This window comes from Cebus imitator, unplaced genomic scaffold (genome assembly GCF_001604975.1).
Source record: "Cebus imitator isolate Cc_AM_T3 unplaced genomic scaffold, Cebus_imitator-1.0 Scaffold39, whole genome shotgun sequence".
Taxonomy (NCBI): Eukaryota; Metazoa; Chordata; class Mammalia; order Primates; family Cebidae; genus Cebus; species Cebus imitator.
Window position 1 is genome coordinate 6,927,734 of NW_016107354.1, and position 21,432 is coordinate 6,949,165.

The following is a 21,432-nucleotide window of genomic DNA, read 5'->3' on the forward strand; positions in this document are numbered from 1 at the left end:
TTTTATTCCAGAAATATTTTAATACAATTGTAGTATAGTTATGAAGTCACATTCAATCCACTGAATATATTCAGGGTATTAATAAAAATATTATACATCTTTATTCACTACCTTAATATAATTAAAGTATTTGGTTCTTATAGATGAGGTTAATTACCATATTAATTCATATATGCACTGCTAGTCAAACAACATGGAAATAAATTTATGGATTATGATAGTGGGGTTTCAGTCCTTTATGATCTGAAGTCTAAGTTTCAAAAGTGAATGTTTTCTTTTTTAAATGCCATAATATTTGAATCCTAGAAAGAACAGGCAACTAATTTTAAGGCAAGATATTGAAACTTTTATACAACTTTAATTTGAAAAAAGAAATTATCAAAGATCATACCTGCCTTAACATTTAGATACCTATAGATTCATATAAAGGCAGTAATAAAAATATCAGTGCAAGTTCTACATTGGGTTCCTCAGTAGAGAAAATAATAGGTTCTTCGAGTGAACCGTTATCTTCAAATCCCAAAACATGGCAAGAAGAAAGAATTCTTCTGATGCAGGACTTAACGTAGCATAATTTAGTCAATAAAGGTTAAGTATAAAAGATTGTGATTATACATAAAAATCAGTGTCTTGGCCAGTTTGTTAAACTTTCGTTTTTCAGATTTACTTTAATGTGAGCTTTTAAAAAATGCTTAAAAATCCAACTGATTTAAAACTGATTGATAGTAGTAATGCAAAGAGACTCTCCTCTTTTTATTTTTATTTTTTGGTATGGGCTGAAGATTAGCATTTAACAAAGAAATAATTTATATTAAACCATATGTAAAATGTATGTGTTTGAATGAGTAAAGAAGGCACAAGATGAGTTAAATTAAAACATTACCACTTGTTCTGAATTCTTAACTGTACAGCATTATAATACACACTTTTAGATATGAGTCCAGATTTCTTATTGAAGTGACAGCACATTTTTTAGCTCTTATTATTTGTGCTAAAGACACTGCCATAACAGACTGCAAAAAGGCAGCACATGTTGAGTCCAATTAACAATGACCTCTATTAAGACAGTGTTTGTTGGTTTGTTTTGAAATTACAATGGCTAAGACAACTGGTGGAATGGAATTAGGTCTCAAAAGCTGATGTGAAAATTACTAGCACATTTGCATTTGCAAAGCTACTTACATACTTTAAGGAAATGTTATCGATCTGTGGAAAAAGCAAATGGTGGTGCTTTCATCTGCATTTTAATTAACTTATTAAATAGACAACACATTTTAACATTAAAAAAAAAGACATTCATCTACCATACTCATGGGTTTAACTACAAATGGACCATTAGTGTTAGGCACCAAAAATTTCAAGTTTTTCCCCCACCCCATCCCACTGATATATTATCAACTCTTCTATTTCTTCTCCGTAGGTATCACCATTTACATTAAACATTTGTGCAATTCATAAAAATTCTGTTCTGGGCAACTGAATTGGCGATTGTCCTGCCCCTCTTCATATTCTTTATTGCATATTTTGTTAGTTTTCTCACAGCAACCTGATTGGTGCAATCTCTACTGCCATTTTTAAAGTATCTGAATTTCTATTCTAACCATGAGAGTTCTTATATATATTTATCCCAACTAACGAAATTGTGTCTAAAGTTGATAACTAATAAAAATAATGAATCTTATTGTTTTTCTTTTTTTTTTGAGACAGAGTTTTACTCTTGTCACCCAGGCTAGAGTTCAGTGGCATGATCTCAGCTCACTGCAACCTCTGCTTCCCAGGTTCAAGCGATTCTCCTGCCTCAGCCTCCCAAGTAGCTGGGATTACAGGCGCCTGCCACCAAGCCCAGCTAATTTTTGTATTTTTGGTAGAGACAGGGTTTCACCATGTTGGCCAGGCTAGTCTCCTGACCTCAGGTGATCTGCCTGCCTTGGCCTCCCAAAGTGCTGCGATTACAGGTGTGAGTCACCTGTGCCTGGCAAATCTTATTCTTAATGGTTACTGTAGAATAATTTCAATCCTGTCCCTTATGATTCTGAATCCCATTATATAAAGGAAAATAACTTTTCATGTGAATGTACAATGTTTACACATGTCAGTAAGACAGTTTACATGACAAACTAGTCTACAAAGACAAAAGGTCTATATTAAAGTTTAATCTGGACCCTAGAACTGTCAGGGGCTTCTTGTGAAGAGTCTGCCCTACTCAGGAATGGGCACATGGATGAACAATTATTCACTTGTGTACTGAGGGAGTGGAGTATAGATGTAGGGAGGTGAAATTACCACTCCTGGAATAAATGTAGGATTATAATGGAATGATGGAATTTGTTGTACAATCACACTGATAAGTCTTGTTCAGGTATTGGGCAACAAAAACTTAAATGGCTTGACCATTTAAATAATTATTTCATACATCAGAATTAGAGAAAATGATTTTCTGTGGGAAAAACATTAGTACGTGTACATAATTTCTTGTCTTTAGTAAGCTGAAAGTGAGTGAAAATTATGTACTAATTATTTATCAAATCAGGAAAAAAACCAGAAATGAAGTGCCAGGGAAGCATACAAAGTTAAGGCACCATTATTTACAACATCAGTGATTGGCACTTATTCTGAAAAAGGCTTTAAAGACATGAATAAAAAGCAATGTTATGTTTTTACCTACTTCTATAAACTACTTAGTAGTTCTTAACATAGCTGTCTATTATTTGTGCTTTGTTTTTCAGCTCCGTGAATAGCAGCTGCATTTTATGGTAACATCCTGCATCTTTCCTTTACTTTGGTGTTTGTGAACATTACACAGTGGTAAAGGCTATAAAAGGTGCACAACAGGAAAACACATATGCCCTGCCTCTTCAGAGAAAACAATGCAAAATAGGTGGCTGAACTGACATAGTACTGTCTCAAAGTCTTTTTCAGGAATTAGTATATATTAAGTTTAGGGTTTATAGCATTCTGCATAATGACTGAAACAGCAATGGCTTCCAAAAGTTCAAAAAGGTTAGTTATGTGACTGTTGGTCCAACAGATGTGTTCAAATGCAGCAAGTATATTTAACTATGTAAGTTCCATCCAAGTATAAAATACTATACAAAATTCACAAGTGTGTGTGTGTCTATGTGTGTGTGTGTGCATGTACACATGCAGGTTTATAACTGTCCTTGCTTCCAAAGCTGAGACATTCACTAGTTTAGAAGTACGTTGCTGCAGTCAGCTGATACCATTTAACTGTCTCTTTGCTCAAGTTGAAATCTTTCAAAGGCAGAGTTACTCCACCCAAGAAAAAATTCTCCCGCAGAGATTCTGCACTCAGCACACTTAGTTGAAGTTCTCGCTGTCTTAGGGTTTCTTTGCTATACCCACTGTACACAAGCTACAACAAAGGAAAAAAGAAACAGTAAATTACAAATTAAAGTTTGTTTGGTTTCTTGGAACATTTCAAGTGAAAACGTGAAAATATTAGCTAAAGAGTGACCATAATGAATGACACTTACTATGACACATCTGGTAGGTTTTGTCTTAATAGTTTAGAAGGACATTTTTTATTTCAGGAGTCTTGGATTGTACTACTATTCCTGTGATGTCTGACAGAGAGAGGTATAAAGCAGGACTAAGTAGCTAAAAAATAAAAATTAGGCTGGATGCAGTGGCTCATGCCTGTAATCCCAGCACTTTGGGAGGCAGAGGCAGGTGGATCACCTGAGGTTAGGAGTTCAAGACTAGCATGGCCAAAATAGACTCGTCTCTACTAAAAATACAAAAATTAGCTGGGCATGGTGGCAGGTGCCTGTAATCCCAGCTATTCGGGAGGCTGAGGCAGGAGAATCACTTGAACCTGGGAGGCGGAGGTTGCAGTGAGCTGAGATCGCCCCACTGCACTCTAGTCTGGGCAACAAGAGTGAGACTCTGTCTCAAAAAAAAAAAAAAAAAACCAATGAAAATAAAATTAAAGATAGAAACACAGTTTTTCTGAACTGGATGTGATGGAAAAGGGAAAAGAAATTACAGTATACCATAAGATGATCTAATAGCTGGGGGAAAAAAAAAGAATGGAAGGAAGCAAATTGGGAGGTAATTATAATTATTCTGCCCAAAAGGAGGGATTAAAATTTCCTTTTGTTGTCTTTTTTTTCTGTTGGAGTTTTTATACCATGAAATAATTTGATTATTCACAATTAAATACAAAATCACCCAACTAAAAATGCAGTTTGCAGCAAGTCTGAAGTGTTACAAAGTTATTCTGTTTCAAACTCACATCACATTGAACACTTAGAATTTTAATTTTTCCAGAAAGCCTCATCATAAGTTTTGAGAAATATCTCCTTAACCTAGTCCTCACTGTTTGGCTAAAATAACTTAAAATGGCCAGGCGCTGTGGGTCACGCCTGTAATCCCAGCACTTTGGGAGGCCAAGGCAGGTGGACCACCTGAGGTCAGGAGTTCTAGACCTGCCTGGCCCACATGGGGAAACCCTGTCTCTACTGAAAATACAAAAATTAGTCAGGCATGGTGGTGGGTGCCTCTAATCCCAGCTACTTCGGAGGTAGAGGCAGGAGAATTGCTTGAACCTGAGAGGCAGAGGTTGCAGTGAGCCAAGATCGTGCCACTGTACTCCAGCCTGGGCAACAAGAGGGAAACTTGGTCTCAAAAAAAAAAAAAAAAAAACCAATTGGTCTTTATCAAGCATGTTGTGCTTTTAAAGAAGTCAAACGATTGGCCAGACACTGTGGTTCACTCCTGTAATCCCAACACTGTGAGAGGCCAAGGCACGTGGATCACCTAAGGTCAGGAGTTTGAGACCAACCTGGGCAACAAGGTAAAACATCATCTTTATTACAAACACAAAAATCAGTTGGGCATGGTAGCACATGCCTGTAGTCCCAGCTACGCAGGAGGCTGAGGCATGAGAATCACTTGAACTGGGAGGCAGAGGTGCAGTGAGCCAAGATTACACCACTGTACTTGACCTGGGTGACAGAGTGAGAATCTGTCAAAAAAAAGAAAGGAAAAAGAGGTCAAAGGATTTTCTGTAGGTTTTAATAAATTTATAACCTTAATGAGAAATCAGAATTATCTGCTTCCAATCTCTAATCAGACATCGTGTGGATATGCAAAAGATGTGTTTATCCTAAAGAAGCAGTTTAATAAGAGAAGTAGGGGGGGAACTTTAGCATGTTTTAATAGGTACTAAGTTTATAAGTTGACTGTGAGTCACTCTCAGCAAAGTCACAGTTATACTCTATGCAATTCAGTTGATATTTTGCTTACTGCTTTGATTTTTGTTTTTTAAGAGGCAGTGTCTCTTTAAAAAGACACTGTTGCCCAGGCTAGAGTGCAGTGGCACAATCATGGTTTACTGTAACCTCAAACTCAAGGGCTTAAGCTATCCTCCAGCCTCAGCCTCCTGAGTAGCTAGGACTACAGGTGCATACCATCATGCCTGGTTAATTTTTTAATTGTTTGTAGAACAGGGTCTCAATATGTTGGCCAGCCTAATCTCAAGCAATCTTCCTGCCTCAGCTTTCCAAAGTCCTGAGATTAGAGATACAAGCCACCACCTGTGGCCCTGCTTTCTTTTCTTTCTTTCTTTCTTTTTTTTTTTTTTTGAGACAGAGTCTGGCTCTGTTGCCCCTAGGTTACAGTGCAGTGGCACAATCACAGCTCACTGAAGCCTCAACCTCTGGGGCTCAAGTGATCCTCCCACCTCGGTCTCCCAAATAGCTGCGACAACAGGTGCATGCCACTATGCTGGGCTAATTTGTTACATTCTGTAGTGACAGCATCTCACTATGTTACCCTGGCTGGTCTAATACTCTTGGGTTCAACCAGTCCTCCTGCCTTGGCCTCCCAAAGTGTTGAGAGTACAAACATGAGCCACTGTACCTGGCCTGCTTTCAATTTTGAGTACTCTAAGAGGGTTACTAATAGAAGAAAACAGCCTGGGTGTGGTGGCTCACATGTGTAATCCCAGCACTTTGGGAGGCTGAGGGAGGTGGATCACCTGAAGTCAGGAGTTCTGAGACCAGCCTGGCCAAGATGGTGAAACCCCAACTCTACTAAAAATACAAAAATAAGCCAGAGGTGGTGGCGTTCACCTCCAGTCCCAGCTACTTGGGAGGCAGAGGCACAAGAATTATTTGAACCTAGGAGGCAGAGGTTGCAGTGAGTTGAAATTGTACCAATGCACTCCAGGCTAGGCAATAGAGCGAGACTCCATCCCCTCCAAAAAGAAAGAAAAAAAGAGGAAAACATCTGAAGGAGAATGGTTTTGAAACTATATCCTATCAAATTAATTAAGGTAAAAGTACTAGATGTTTTAAAAGAATGGGAAGGACATCTGAACTTCAATTATCTGAAAGCGCTGCCTCATAGAAGGAAGAAGAGTAGTTCTGTATGGCCCCAACAGGTATAACTCAGACCCCACAGATGGCCTCGGAAAATCAAACTTTTAGCTTTGTATAAAAAATAATCTAAGAAGTGGAGCTATCTGAGACAAACCAAATAGCCTGGAAGTAATTGAGCACAGACTAGACAACCACTTTTTGTGACTGTTATAGAGGGGGGTTCACACACTGGCAAAGTAGATGAATTATGGCTCCTAAGGTCTATGAGGGCTGTATTCTATATCCTTTTGTTAAATACTATTGGACTGCTATTGGTGTACATTGTATAACAAATAGTTCAGCAACTGATACCTAAAAATTTATTATTATTTTTTTTTCAAAACAGGGTCTCACTCTGTTGCCCAGTCTGGAGTGCAGTGGCATGATCATGGCTCACTGTGGCCTTGACCTCCTGGGCTCAAGCAATCCTCCTGCCACCTAGGACTATAGGTGCGTGCCACCATGCCTAACTAATTTTTTTTTTTTTATAGAGATGGAATTTCACCATGTTGCCCAGGCTGGTCTCAAATTCCTGAGCTCAAGTGATCTACCTACCTTGGCCTCCAAAACTGCTCAGATTACAGGCATGAGCCATTTCGTCTGGCCTTAAAATGTTTTAAAATCTCAAAAAAAAAAAGAAAAAAAAAATCTCAAAACAATGGACACGGGGAGCGGGGGGAACACACACTGGAGCCTGCTGGGGGATGGGATAGGGGAGGGATAGCATTAGGAAAAATAGCTAATACATGCTGGGCTTAATACCTAGGTGATGGGTTTATAAGTGTGCAAACCGTGATGGCATATTTAGCTATGTAACAAACCTGCACATCCTGCACATGTACCTCAGAACTTAAAAATGAAAATTAAAAAAAAACTCAACAAACCAAGGAAACTTTTAGAAATGATTTTAACTTACCATTTCATTGAATGTCGGATTCCTCGTTTTTCGTGAAATTTTGGTTTTGCGTTTGGATGTTTTGTGGGTATCTGGAAGTAGGTATGTTTTGACATATGGATTTGGGTCAGTCCCATCTTCAGTAACCTAAAAAGAAAAGCAGTCCCTTAACAGCAATGCTTCCTGCCAAGGTAAGGGTTTCCTCTACAGCCATCATTCTTTGTAATCACTCACAAGATCTTTGATGTGCATCACCATGATGAAAAGAGTACCATTTCGGTAAGAGATGGATAATTTCACAGCTCCTCCTATTTGGCCTGGAGTAGGACTGAAGGGACCTGCATCTGAAAACACAAATAGTTTCATCTTTATTTTATCTTGGTTGTAGTGGTTCAAGCAAATCAAAGGATTTTGCTTTATTTTCAAGACCATCACATGTGGTGCAGACAGAAGGGAGGGGAAAAAAGAAGTAAACAACGTGGTTAGGTCATTGATTTATACTCCTTTAGTAATCATATCTATTAGGAAAGTTATATTTATTCAGAAATAGACTGGCTTAGAAAGAATACTCTCCTCTCATTCTCAGACTACAGCTAGTAAGCCCACTATCATTCTACCATACTCACTGAGAAGTTATGGACTTACAGATCATGAGTTACCAATAAAGAGAAAAAAAATAATCTCACCTGCAGACCTAGCTATTCCTTCAGCTTTCTCATCACGAAGTAAAGGGTGGAAGAAAGTACAAACAAGATCACACTAAGATTAAAGAGAAAACAATTCATTAATTTAAATATTATATAACACAAATGATAAAGGATGTTATTACTTCTTATTTAGTAAGTTCACCTCTGCTACATCCGTTGAAGCATTCATCAAACTCTGTAAATAACTGTTTAACTCAATTTTCCTTTTGGCGGCTACATCTTTTATGTGTGTTCTTCCTAGAACCATCCTATTAGGAAAGCTACAAAAGAAAAATAAAAACAAGTGGGATTTAAATAAGTACAGTATTTCCTTAGAAATAAACTTTTTAAATATATACTTAAAGACAGAGTAAAGTCTTAATCCATTATGAAGTAATATTTTGTGGCCGGGCACAGTGGCTCATTCCTATAATCCCAGAACTTTGGGAGGCCAAGACAGGTGGATCATTTGAGGTCAGGAGTTCGAGACCAGGCTGGCCAATACGGTGAAACCCTGTCTATAGTAAAAATACAAAAATTAGCCGAGCGTGCTGGGAGGTGACTATAATCCCACTACTCGGGAGGCTGAGGCAAAAGAATCACTTGAACCTGGCTGAGTCACTTGCACTCCAGCTTGGGTGACAGCCTGGGTGTCTCAAAATAAAATAAATAAATTTTTGTGATTTCAAAGTACTGGAGACAACATAGTTCAATTACCCATTATTCTTTTATGAGCTTGGTAGAAAAGGTGTATGGGTTGATTTCTTATATTTATTATTACGTTGATTCAAAAGGAACTGTGGTTTTTGACATTAAAAGTAATGGTAGAAACCACAATTACTTTTGCACCTACCTAATACTTATTTTCTACTATTTCTTCTCAAGTTTAATCACTTATAAATATTTTATCCAGATCTGATCCCTAAAAAAAAAAAAAAAATCACTACTCAATCAGCCACAGCTATTATATACACAGTAAAATCTACAAATAATAACATAAGGCCTAAGTAAAGTGCTGAAAGGATAATCTTAATTGCACTTATTTTGGTAGCAGTGGAAAAATGAAACTGTACCTGGAAACAAACTCGAATACCCACTTCACTTCCTCCTTACTTTTGAAATCTAATCGGAAGAAAATATGAACAACTCAACACAGAAATCTACTGGTCATTGGGCTACATTAAAACTGAGGACTCCCAAAGGGTATCAGATACAAAACTAAGATTTTGATAGACAGTCTTGATGGTATTTGCTTCAGTTTTTTATCAGAGGAGCTCAGTATGTCCCATGATAGATTATTTCTGCATTGATTTTTTTTTGAGACAGGATCTCACTTTGTTGCCCAGGCTGTAGTGCAGTGATGTGATCTTGGCTCCCTGCAACCTCCACCTTGTGGTATCAATCAGTCCTCTCACTTCAGCTCCTGAGCAGCTGGGATTACAGACATCTGCTACCACACCCAGCTAATTTTTGTTTTTATAGATGGGGTTTCGCCATGGTAACCAGGCTAGGCTCAAACTCCTGGACTCAAGCTATCTCCCTACCTCGGCCTCCCAAAGTGCTGGGATTATGAGCATCTGAGCCACCATGCCCAGCCGCATATGACTTTTTTCAAAACCAAGATTCCAAATTACTATCTTGTGTTGCTTATTATGGTAGAGACAGCAAAGTTAAAGCCTCAATAAAAGAAGTCTAGAAAATCTCATATTTTAATATCCTGATCATGTATTCATTCAACAAAAACTTACAGTTCCTTGTTTATGTCTACTTTTGTATTAGGTCCTTGTGATACAAAGGAAAATAAGCCACACATGGCCCACAGTGTTAACACAAAGCTTTTCACCTACATTTGATAACAACTTGTTGCCTACAAAAAGGATTAATGTACAAGGATGGATACATACCCTGGTAACTTCCAAAGCGGAAAAATAATACTGAGCTTATTGTGCAGTTCCTGAAATTCATCAAATGTTCGGAAGACGAATGATGGTTCAATCTGTCCTTCCCTCAAAATTCGGACTACATAAATCTGAAAAGAAATCACACCACAAACACATAAAATTTATGTTTAAAACCTTATCTCCAGGCCGGGTGTGGTGGCTCATGCCTTTAATCCCAGCACTTTGGGTGGCCGAGGTAGGTGGATCACCTGTCAGGAGTTTGAAACTAGCCTGGCGAACATGGTGAAACCCTATCTCTATTAAAAATATAAAAATTAGCTGGTCATGGTGTTGCGTGCCTGTAATCCCAGCTACTCGGGAGGCTGGGGCAGAAGAATCACTTCAACCCGGGAAATGGAGGTTGCAGTGAGCAAAGATGGTACCACTGTACCCTAGCCTGGGCAACAGAGTGAGACTCCGTCTCAAAACAAACAAACAAACAAAACACAGAACCTTCTTTCCTATACTGATCTTAGCCAACAGAGAAATAAAATCTCCTTTTCTGACAGAAATGTATAGCTTGTTATATATAGTTCAAGTACTTTTATCTTGGTAATATATATGTCATCAATAGGAAAAAGCAAATATAAGTCATTGTATTTATAGCACATGTAACTACATTTTTAAGAGTTATTATAACCACCCTAAGATATATAAACTAGAACTTAAAAGTATAAGCTGGCCACGGTTACTCAAGCCTATAATCCTAGCACTTTGAGGGGCCAAGGCTTCAGCCCCGGAGAAGAGGCCAGCCTGTGCACATAGTGAGGTTCTGTTTCTACAAAAAATACAAAAATTAGCCAAGTGTGGCGGGACACACCTGCAGCCCCAGTGACTCGGGAAGATGAGGTGGGAGGATCAATTCAGCCCAGGTGTCAAGGCTACAGTAAGCCAAGATTGCCTCACTGTACTCCATTTGGGGTAACAGAGTAAGACTGTGTCTCAAAAAGTAAACATAAAAATAGGCCAGGCATGGTGGCTCAGTGCCTGTATTGGGAGGCCGAGGTGAGCGGATCACTTGAGGCCGGGAATTTGAGACCAGCCTGGGCAACATGGCAAAACGCCATCTCTATTAAGAATACAAAAATTAGACGGGCATGCTGGTGGGTACCTGTCATCCCAGCTACTCAGGAGCTGAGGCATGAGAATTGTTTGAACCTGGGAGGCACAGGTTGCAGGAGCCAAGATCGTGCCATTGCACTCCAGCCTGCATGACAGAGTGAGGCTCTGCCTCAAAATAAAATGAAATAAAAATACAGCTGGGCGCTGTGGCCCACGCCTGTAATCCCAGCACTTTGGGAGGCTGAGGAGGGTTGATCACCTGAGGTCAGGAGTTTGAGACCAGCCTGGTCAACATGGTGAAACCTCATCTCTAAAATAAATAAGTAGTCAGTTGAAAAAAAGGCAAAAGGTTTGTGAGGGTGAAGGAAAACTTGTTTTGCTGGCTAATTAAAAAATTTTTTTTTTGAGACAGAGTCTCACTCTGTTGCCCAGGCTGGAGTACAATGGCACACTATCAACTCACTGCAACCTCTGCCTCCCAAAAGTAGCTGGGACTACAACCACATGCCACCACACCCAGCTAATTTTCGTATTTTTAGTAGAGACAAGATTTCATCATGTTGGCCAGGCTGGTCTTGAACACCTGACCTCAGGTGATCACCTGCCTCGGGCTCCCAAAGTGCTGGGATTACAGGCGTGAGCCATCCTGCCCAACATATTTAAACTTTTATAAAGTTACAATACTTTACAGAATATAATACTGGTGCCAAGTCAGCTCTATCTGTAGAAGGCCAGAAACGAATTTGGGGATCTATATATAAATTTAAAGGTAGTAGTATATTGGGGAGAGAATAGACTAGGCAATAAAATGGTGTTAGGATAACTTAATAAACACACAAAATACTACTAAAATTTATTAACAAAATAGATGAAAATTAAAACAATAGTGAAATAGCTTTTTAAAGTCTATCATTTTCCCAAAAATTTAAAAACTGGCAGTTCTGCAAAGTATTATCCCACAAAAAAGTTAGCACGAGGGTGAAAAGTAACAACAAAAAAGAATGTTATAGTTTCGAAGGGGAAAAACCACGGTGAAGATCCTGTATCTGTTCAAAGACAGTATGTGTGTGTTTTGTATCACAGATTGGAATAGAAACTTTGACTTTTTACTTTATATATGTCTATATTAATTGAATTTGTTACAACAAACACACTTTACCTTTAAGTAAAAAAACTGAAGAATGAACAAAAAACCAAATACATAAAAATAAAAAAATTGAAGAATGAGAAAAATCAGAATAGCACCATCCTTTTAGTCTTGTCTCTAAAAAAATATCATTTGGTCCTTATTGTTTGAAGCAAATACAGCAAGAATTAAATACCAAAAAAATTTAGGGATGCTTTAAGTACATTTACTTATTTATGGACCATTCATGAAAGAAACAAGCATGAATAGAATAAATGCTTGGAACTTTAGCAGAATCAGCAAAGGAAGTAGGAAGGACAACAATTATACATGCATGATTGTTTACAGATATTGAAATCAAACTTACATAATGTTTATCTGGGTTGTATTTCTTATGATATGTGAAAACAGAGACTTCCTTGATTCGACCATCTTGTCTAAAGGAGTATGTTTTAGGTGAAAATGAAAGGATGGGCTCATCATTAGAAGGAATACCAGAAAAACGAAGCTGAGCAAGGTTGTGAATGAAGAAGTTAAACTTCGTGGCAATGCTTCCCAAACTTGATTCAATAAGCCTACAAAGTAATCAGAAAATTCGTTAACAGTAAATGAGAACACATGGTAAATTCTTTCAATGTAATAAATGACAAAAACCACTTTCATTCCTTTAAAAATATTACCAGGTTGTCACTTTGCCAAGGATTCCCTTTGTTCTATAGGCCAAAGATTTGTTAAGATACATCTCACCCCAACAAAATCATTTAGCCCAAGAAAGAAATTATGCTTGGTTTTCTTGAACCCTGTAAGGTCTCCAAGACTAATTAAAGAGTATATTTCAGATAGATGATGATTGGTATAATGGTAAAAAGATGACTTCAGGAATTTATTCCCTCTTAATAAAGGAGAAAGTAATCTAAGGGCCGGGCATGGTGGCTCACGTCTATAAATCCCAGCACTTTGGGATGCCAAGGTGGGCAGATCACATGATGCCAGGAGTTCGAGAACAGCCTGGCCAACAGGACTCTACTAAAAATAGAAAAATTAGCCAGGTATGGTGATGCGTGCCTATAATCCCAGCTACTCCAGAGGCTGAGGCAGGAGAATTGCTTGAATCCAGGAGGCAGAGGTTGCAGTGAGCTGAGATTGTGCCACTGCACTCCAGCCTTGGTGATGAAGCAAGACTGTCTCCAAAAAAATCACAAAAACAAAAGAATAAAAACTAAGTAATCCAAATTTAAAAAATTCTCTTCTATCAAACAGTAGAATTGTAGAATTCAGTGTCAGACTCCTTCAGGTAATCATATTTTCATTCAGTTGGGAAAAGAAGTTTTGACAGGTTGGCGAGTTTGGAAGGTAGGCCTGGATAGAACATTTTAGGCAAGCAAAGGAAACAAAAAGTCTCAGAAACAAGGAAGCAAAAAAGAAGGAAATTCTAAAACAGAAATGAGAGAATCTCAAACACAGGCTTTTGCCTCACTATGGACTGAATGTCTGTGTTCCCTGAAATTCATATATTGAAGCCCCAACCAACACAGCGCCTATATTTGGAGATAGGGCCTTCATGGAAGTAATTTAGGTTAAATGAGGTCATAAACAGTAGAGCCCTAATCCAATAGGAGTGTCCTTCTAAGAAGAGATGAGACAGCCAGCTCTCCCCACCATGTAAGGACACATTGCAAACGTGGCCATCTGCAATCTAGCAAGAGAGCCCTCACCAATAATGTAATTGGCTGGCACCCTGATTTTGGACCTCCTAGCCTCCAGAACTGTGAGAAAATAACTATCTGTTGTTTAAGCCACCAGTCTATAGTATTTTGTTATGGAAGTCTAAGCAGGTAGACAAATACATGCCTGCTTTGTAGTTTTGCCCAGGGGAGCCAATGAATCTCTTTTAAAAAACAAAGAAAAGAAAACCCATCAATACCTAAATTGTCAGGATTAGTTTGAAAGGCTATAAAAGTCAGCTTCCTTCCATGCATTTTCAGCCCAGACTCTTGAGACTAGGAAAGTCCAGTCAGTGTTTTTTTATACCTCTTCTCCACTGAGAGGAAGAAGGCAAGAGAAAAAGGAGAGAAAAGAACATGAGCTCAGGTACCCCTCCCTGCTATGGTATGATGATGATGTAGCAGTAGTAGTCAGTAACCAAACTGATCACCAGACCTTTAGAACATATTTGTCAGGAAGACCTGTTTTTTTTTTTTTTTTTTTTTTTTTCGAGACGGAGTTTCACTCTTGTTACCCAGGCTGGAGTGCAATGGCGCGATCTCGGCTCACCGCAACCTCCGCCTCCCGGGTTCAAGCAATTCTCCTGCCCCAGCCTCCTGAGTCGCTGGGATTACAGGCATGCGCCACCATGCCCAGCTCATTTTTTGTATTTTTAGTAGAGACAGGGTTTCACCATGTTGACCAGGATGGTCTCGATCTCTTGACCTCGTGATCCACCCGCCTCGGCCTCCCAAAGTGCTGGGATTACAGGCTTGAGCCACCGTGCCCGGCCCTGTTGTTTTTTTTGAGACAGAAAACTCTCTCTTGTTGCCCAGGCTGGAGTGCAGTGTCATGATCTTGGCTCACCGCAACTTCTGCCTCCTGGATTCAAGCGATTCTCCTGCCTCAGCCTCCTGAGTAGCTGGAATTACAGGGATGTGCCACCAGGCCCGGCTAATTTTGTATTTTTAGTAGAGACGGGGTTTCTCCACGTTGGTCAGGCTAGTTTTGAGCTCCCAACCTCAGGTGATCTGCCCACCTAAGCCTCCCAAAGTGCTGGGATTATAGGCATGAGCCACCATGCCCAGCCGGAAGATCTGTTTTTAAAGCAATAACAAATTCAAGTACCAGTAATTGGCATATGTGTTTCAAGTACTATGCCATATTAATAGTTTACTTGCAGCAGTGACCCAGAGTTTGCTGTATTAAGAACACCTAAGGTCTTCATGGAAATTGTTATAACAAAATTCTGAAAAATAGATTAGTACAGATATCATTTTAGATAGAGATTGTAATTAGCTGAGCTTAGTGGTGAATGCCTGTAGTACCAGCTACTCAGGAGGCTGAGGCAGGAGAATTACGTGAACCCAGGAGGCCGAGGTTGCAGGGAGCCGAGATTGTGCTACTGCACTCTAGCCTGGAGAAAAGAGCAAGACTCACTCTCAAAATAAAAAATTTAAAAACACTTTAAAATGGTACATGGCACTGTGGAAAAATATGTTTTTATCATTGAAATTACATATTAAATAAACCATGAGAAATTTTGAGACAAATAAATATATTTTAAAAAATATTATTGCAAATCCTTTGTATTTATTCAATAAATTTTTGACAGCCTACTATGTGCAAATACTGTCAGAATTTGTTCCTATAAATCAGAATTTTGATTAATAGCACTGTATTTGTTTAAACTGAGGTAAAACAAATCAAAGCAAATTTGTATGTTCCTTCTGCAGTATACTTAAATATGCCTTACCTAGTAAAGAAAATTGTAGCTTCTGCATCTGTAGTTTGGGGTTGAAGTGCATCTCTAACATATTTCAAATCTTGAACACTTGTAAGTTCTGGTAACCCTGAAGGAATCATCTGTGAAGAAAACAAAAAGTTCTGTGAGTTAAATTTTTCAAAAAATTTGTTCCCCACTCCTTCCTGCAGGCAAGTAATCAGAACTAAAGCAAACAAAAACAATCAGTTTTGAGGGGCTCATTAGTATATTGGGGACTTAAGTGATTATCTTACAAATAAGGAAATGGAGGGCAAGGAAGTCAAGCAATTTGTTGGAGGTTACAAACCCAGTTTAACATGAGAGCCAGACCTCCTTTTTTCTAGGCCCTTTTTTTTTGTCGCCCAGGCTGGAGTGCAGTGGTGCAATCTTGGCTCACTGGATCCTCTGCCTGCTGGGTTCAAGCAATTCTCCTGCCTCAGCCTCCTGAGTAGCTGGGATTACAGGTGCGTGCCACCACGCCTGGTTAAATTTTTTGTATTTTTAGTAGAGATGGGGGTTTCACCATGTTGGCCAGGCTGGTCTTGAACTCCTGACTTCATTACCCATTCGCCTCAGCTTCCCAAAGTGCTAGGATTACAGGCGTGAGCCACCACGCCCAGCCTTTTTTTTGGTATTTTTGATAGAGATGGGGTTTCACCATGTTGGCCAGATTGGTCTTGAACTCTTGATCTCAAGCAGTCCGCCTGCCTCAGCCTCCTAAAGTGCTGGGATAACTGGCGTGAGCCACCGCACCTGGCCTCAGCCTCTGTTTTCACTTTTATAGATTTAGGGGGTACAAGTACAATTTTGGTACAGGTATGTATCGCATAGTGGTAAAGTCTGGGCTTTTAGTGTATCACATGAATAGTATACATTGCACCCACTAAAATAACTTCTCATCTCCCCCAACCCCCTTCCTACCCTTCCAAGTCTCCAAGGTCTATTATTCTACTCTTTATGTCCATGTGTACATATTATTTAGCTCCCACTTATAAGTGAGAACACTGAATATTTAACTGAGTTATTTCACTTAAGATCATTTTAGCCTTCTGTTTATTACCATATCAATTTATTCATAATAATCATAGTGGGTTTGTTTTCTTTTTGCTTAACTATAATAAATATCCACTAAAGTACAGAAATCATCGTACAGCTGAGTGAATGTTCACAATTCGCACCCACATTAATACACAAAACATTCATTAGCATCTCAGATGCCCACCTCAAGGTCCAGTTACTAATTCTTCCCAACCCAAGGGTAGCCACTCTACTAACTTGTTTTTTGTATTTTATACAAATGAAGTCAGACAGTAGGTACTCTTGTGTTTGGCTCATTTCACACAGCAGTAAGTTTAAAATATTTGAGCAATAATGTATCTGACATTTGTGACTACATCAAATCTTATTCCAAAATCACAAAATAATCTTTTTTAGGTATGGAAACATAGATGCATTAATATAAAAACTATTTAAATGCTTATGAAGAATAGTTACCAGTGAAAGGAGGTTAAGAAAAAGATTTGTCTGCTTTCTTATCAAGTTGTAGGCCTGACAGCAGAGGTCCACAAACAACTGAAAACGAATGGTGGGCTTTTCACCCCCATTAATGACATATGCCATATCAGAGGTCAGCACAAAAGGAGCCCGATCCCTATTTAAAATGAAAGTACATACAAAATATTATTTACAGAATATATTCCAGTAGTGCTATTGCATGATTATTAAACTATCTGAGGTACAGCAATTTCCAACTAGGAAATTTAATACCACACACTTTTGAATTTCCATAATTCTTTAAAATAACATTTTTCAAGAAAGCTATCACATAATAATCTCATTATTTAGAGGGAACTTATATATGAAATTTCCTTATATATGAAAATAAGGTGGTATTTATAAATCCATATATCTAAAGAGAGATCAAACAGTAGTTACAAACATAGAAAACTACTTACTGCCATTATACATATGAAATCATTTCTAAGAGTTACTGCTAACTAGATGAAAAAATTTATATGTATCCTAATTCATTTCAACAAAGTTTATACACACACACATTCTTGTCTACTATGTGGTACGGTCATACCTTTGGGCCTTTTTCATCCCAAGTTATGCTCAAATGGAGCCACATGAAAAAACACAGAAAGGCAAAAGGCAAGGTTTGGGACAAACCTTAACTTTTACAACAAAAAGTGCCTCTTTTCTTTGGCAACAGCAATAACAACAATATTATACCTTTTGAAGCTGCCAAACATCTGTGCATGTCCCAAAAACTTTCCAAAGTCAATGTGAAACATATGTCCTGTGCTTCGAAGCATTATATTGTCATTGTGTCGATCACAGATGCCTAAAACATAGGTGGCTACACAGCATCCAGCACAGGAATAGATAAAGTTCTCTGAAGCCTATAAAAAACATATACAGTTATTTTAGAAAATGAATTATTTTTAAAGGAGGCAGGGTTTATAAAGATTAAAGTAGTCTATCACTCTTTAAAAACACTACTGCAATTCACTCTCTCAATAGCATACAAACTGGGATATAGTAATAAAAGCCGATCTTTTCATATTTCAAAAACAAAAACACTCTTCCAAAGGTGGTTACTGCCCCTTCTCTAACTTTTCTCTTTTACAAGTCTGGGGTCCCTACCAGTCCATATTTAGGTATGTGCTGCCTTTGAACAGCTTTTTTTTTTTTTTTTAGAGGGAGTTTCACTCATGTTACCCAGGCTAGAGTGCAATGGCGCGATCTCGGCTCACCGCAACCTCCGCCTCCTGGGTTCAGGCAATTCTCCTGTCTCAGCCTCCTGAGTAGCTGGGATTACAGGCACGCGCCACCATGCCCAGCTAATTTTTTGTATTTTTAGTAGAGACGGGGTTTCACCATGTTGACCAGGATGGTCTCGATCTCTTGACCTCGTGATCCACCCGCCTCGGCCTCCCAAAGTGCTGGGATTACAGGCTTGAGCCACTGTGCCCGGCCTTTGAACAGCTTTTAAGCATCATGTTTGTGGAATCCTGCACCTCAGTGACCCTCCTGCTTAGAGCTGGTGAGGTGCAGGATTCCGCAAATATGATGGTAGAAGATTTTTGCTTTTTTTCCTTTCTACCTGTAGTGAGGACATGTGTAAGGAAAATCAGCTTATATCTGAAAACATCCAAGAATACAAGTAATGTATTTTGTTTCCCATTTGGTGATTCCCTGTGTGCCATCTTAAATCCTGCCTCTCCTGGGGATTATTAAAATTACTAATATAATATTATATAGAAGGATACACCAAGATGCATACAATGAGGTTTTTCTTTAAAACATGTGTATTAGTTTATTTCTATAAAAGACTATATTTCTGAGTGGTACATTCATTTGGCCTGACTTGCCCATGTAGTTAATTCTATTCCATAATTCCCCAGAAATCATTACCAATGATAATAATAGCAAGTGTTTATACAGCATTTAGCACAAATCAGGCACTTCTCTCTCTCTCTCTCTCTCTCTCTCTCTCTCTCTCTATCTCTGTGTGTGTGTGTGTGTGTAATGAACTCATTCTTTTTTATGGCTGCAAGCCTTTTAAAAAGTTATAGTTTTCAACCTTTGACATAAGAAACCAGCTAGCAATTGTTACTTTCAAAAAAATTCAAGTCTGGCCAGGCGCAGTGGCTCACGCCTATAATCCCAGCACTCTGGGAGGCCAAGGCAGGTGGATTGCTTGAGGTCAGGAGTTTGAGACCAGCCTGGCCAACATGGTGAAACCTCGTCTCTACTAAATTATGTATTTAGAAACTCACAACAAATCAATGACTTAGGTATGAACATCATAACCACTGTACAGATGGAAAACTGAAACAGAGGTTGTTTACCCAAGATCACATAATTGTTAAGTGGCAGAATGAGGATTCAAATCCAGGCAATATGACTTCACTAAGTTATATTCCTTCTTACCTATTAAATGCATTAAAAAGCCAAATGCATAAAAGGTGCTTAATATACGCTACTGGCAATTATTTCCTTACCAATAATCACAAAATGGCCAACATTACTAAAACAAGTATTGGCTTCTGCTGCACTGCTTCCCCAGATCACAAAGAAGTAAGAAAAGGGAGTGATCTCACAGTTCAAAAGATCAAAGGTCAAAATTCCCCTGCATTAGCTTTGTAGGTCAACAGATGACACATGTATATCCATAAAGGTGATCCATTAATGAAACATAAACCAGGCAGCTCTATGACATTAAAATGGGAGTTTTCTTCTATCACCACTCAGTGTTCTTGGGTTTTCCTTAGGCCATGTTAACATCATTAGAGGCCTTATGTCCTCAGAGATAGCCTTGTCCTCACATGTAATTCAAAATAATAGTAAAACAGAAAATTGATGTTTCCAATAAGAAAAAGAGCTAACAATTATACAATTTTCACTATGCAGTGCTTTATATATATTAACTCATTTAATTTTCACAAAAATCTTAATGATGCATATGTTTATAGCCACAGTATGTGCTATACCATAACATATACAGTATTTTATAGCAGAGGTCACTGAGGCACACAGATGTTAAACAATTTGCAGAAGGCCCTGTTGCTGCTAAGTGACTTGGGACCTAAATTCAGGCCCAAAGAGTTTGGCCCCTAATTTATGTTCTTAACTATCACACGATACAGCCTATTTTACTCATCTCCCTAACTTCTTCCAAGGTCTTTGGGAAATATAACATTTTGGGTTAGAAAAATGCCTCTGTTTCGCTGGCCTCTAAGTATGTGTTTGGAATGCATTTTTTTGGGCAAGTTAGCATCGGTTTCACTCAGATTCCTGCCATTAAATGCATTCTGTTTTACATTCCTTCTTATATGTAGAAAAAGATGCTCTTTTCCTGACTTAGACTAAATGACTATTTAGTTGGAAAATGAAAGCACTTAAAACCTTTGTAATAACATTTTTGACAAAGTTTTTTAGAATGAGGAGACCTGCTAATTACCTTTTCATATTCTTCTTCAGAGGGATTGTATTTTCTTAGCCACTCTGCAAGTGGTTTATCTTTAAAGGATCCTGTCACACCATATTCCACTTGGATTTTCCTGAGGGTATCGGAAGCAGGAACCAGCTCCACCATGCCTTTAATGACAAAATACTAAGCTATGTAGAACTGTCTCCCCAAAGTAAGCTTTAAACATTTAAAAAATTATTACTTTTTAAATTTAAGTTCTCGGATACATGTGCAGAATGTGCAGGTTTTTTACATAAGTATACATATGTCATGGTGGTTTGCTGCACCTGTCAACCCATCATCTAGGTTTTAAGCCCTGCGTGCATTAGGTATTTGTCCCAATGCTCTCCCTCCCCTTGTCCCCCACCCCTCAACAGGCCCCAGTGTGTGATGGTCCCCTCCCTGCCACCATGTGTTCTCATTGTTCAATTCCAACTTATGAGTGCGCATATGAGGTGTTTGGTTTTCTGTTCCTGTGTTAGTTTGTTGAAAATGATGGTTTCCAGCTTCATCTATGTCCCTGCAAAAGAAATGAACTCATTCTTTTTTTATGGCTGCAAGCCTTTTAAAAAGTTATGGTTTTCAATCTTTGACATCAGAAACCAGCTAGCAATTGTTACTTTCAAAAAATTCAAGTCTGGCCAGGCACAGTAGCTCATGCCTATAATCCCAGCACTCCAGGAGGCTGAGGCTGGTGGATTGCTTGAGATCAGGAGTTGGAGACCAGCCTGGCCAACATGGTGAAACCTTGTCTCTACTAAAAATATAAAAATTAGCTGGGTGTGGTGGCAGGCGCCTGTAATCCCAGCTACTCAGGAGGCTGAGGCAGGAGAATCGCTTGAACCCAGGAGGCAGAGGTTGCAGTGAGCCGAGATCATGGTACTGCACTCCAG

The 21,432-nt window shown here is 38.7% G+C and overlaps 1 protein-coding gene across 1 annotated transcript in view; it reads right to left on the reverse strand.

Annotated features, from left to right (window-relative positions):
- The window catches only part of PIK3C2A (phosphatidylinositol-4-phosphate 3-kinase catalytic subunit type 2 alpha), a 123,183-nt gene continuing 101,751 nt past the window's right edge, over nucleotides 1-21,432 (reverse strand). The window contains 11 exon segments of the mRNA XM_017525800.2: nucleotides 1-3,373; nucleotides 7,300-7,425; nucleotides 7,513-7,622; nucleotides 7,965-8,037; nucleotides 8,128-8,245; nucleotides 9,869-9,993; nucleotides 12,460-12,667; nucleotides 15,553-15,662; nucleotides 17,056-17,212; nucleotides 17,797-17,966; nucleotides 20,531-20,667. Of these exon segments, the coding sequence (XP_017381289.1) occupies nucleotides 3,191-3,373; nucleotides 7,300-7,425; nucleotides 7,513-7,622; nucleotides 7,965-8,037; nucleotides 8,128-8,245; nucleotides 9,869-9,993; nucleotides 12,460-12,667; nucleotides 15,553-15,662; nucleotides 17,056-17,212; nucleotides 17,797-17,966; nucleotides 20,531-20,667 (1,517 nt within the window). The 3' untranslated portion in view covers nucleotides 1-3,190.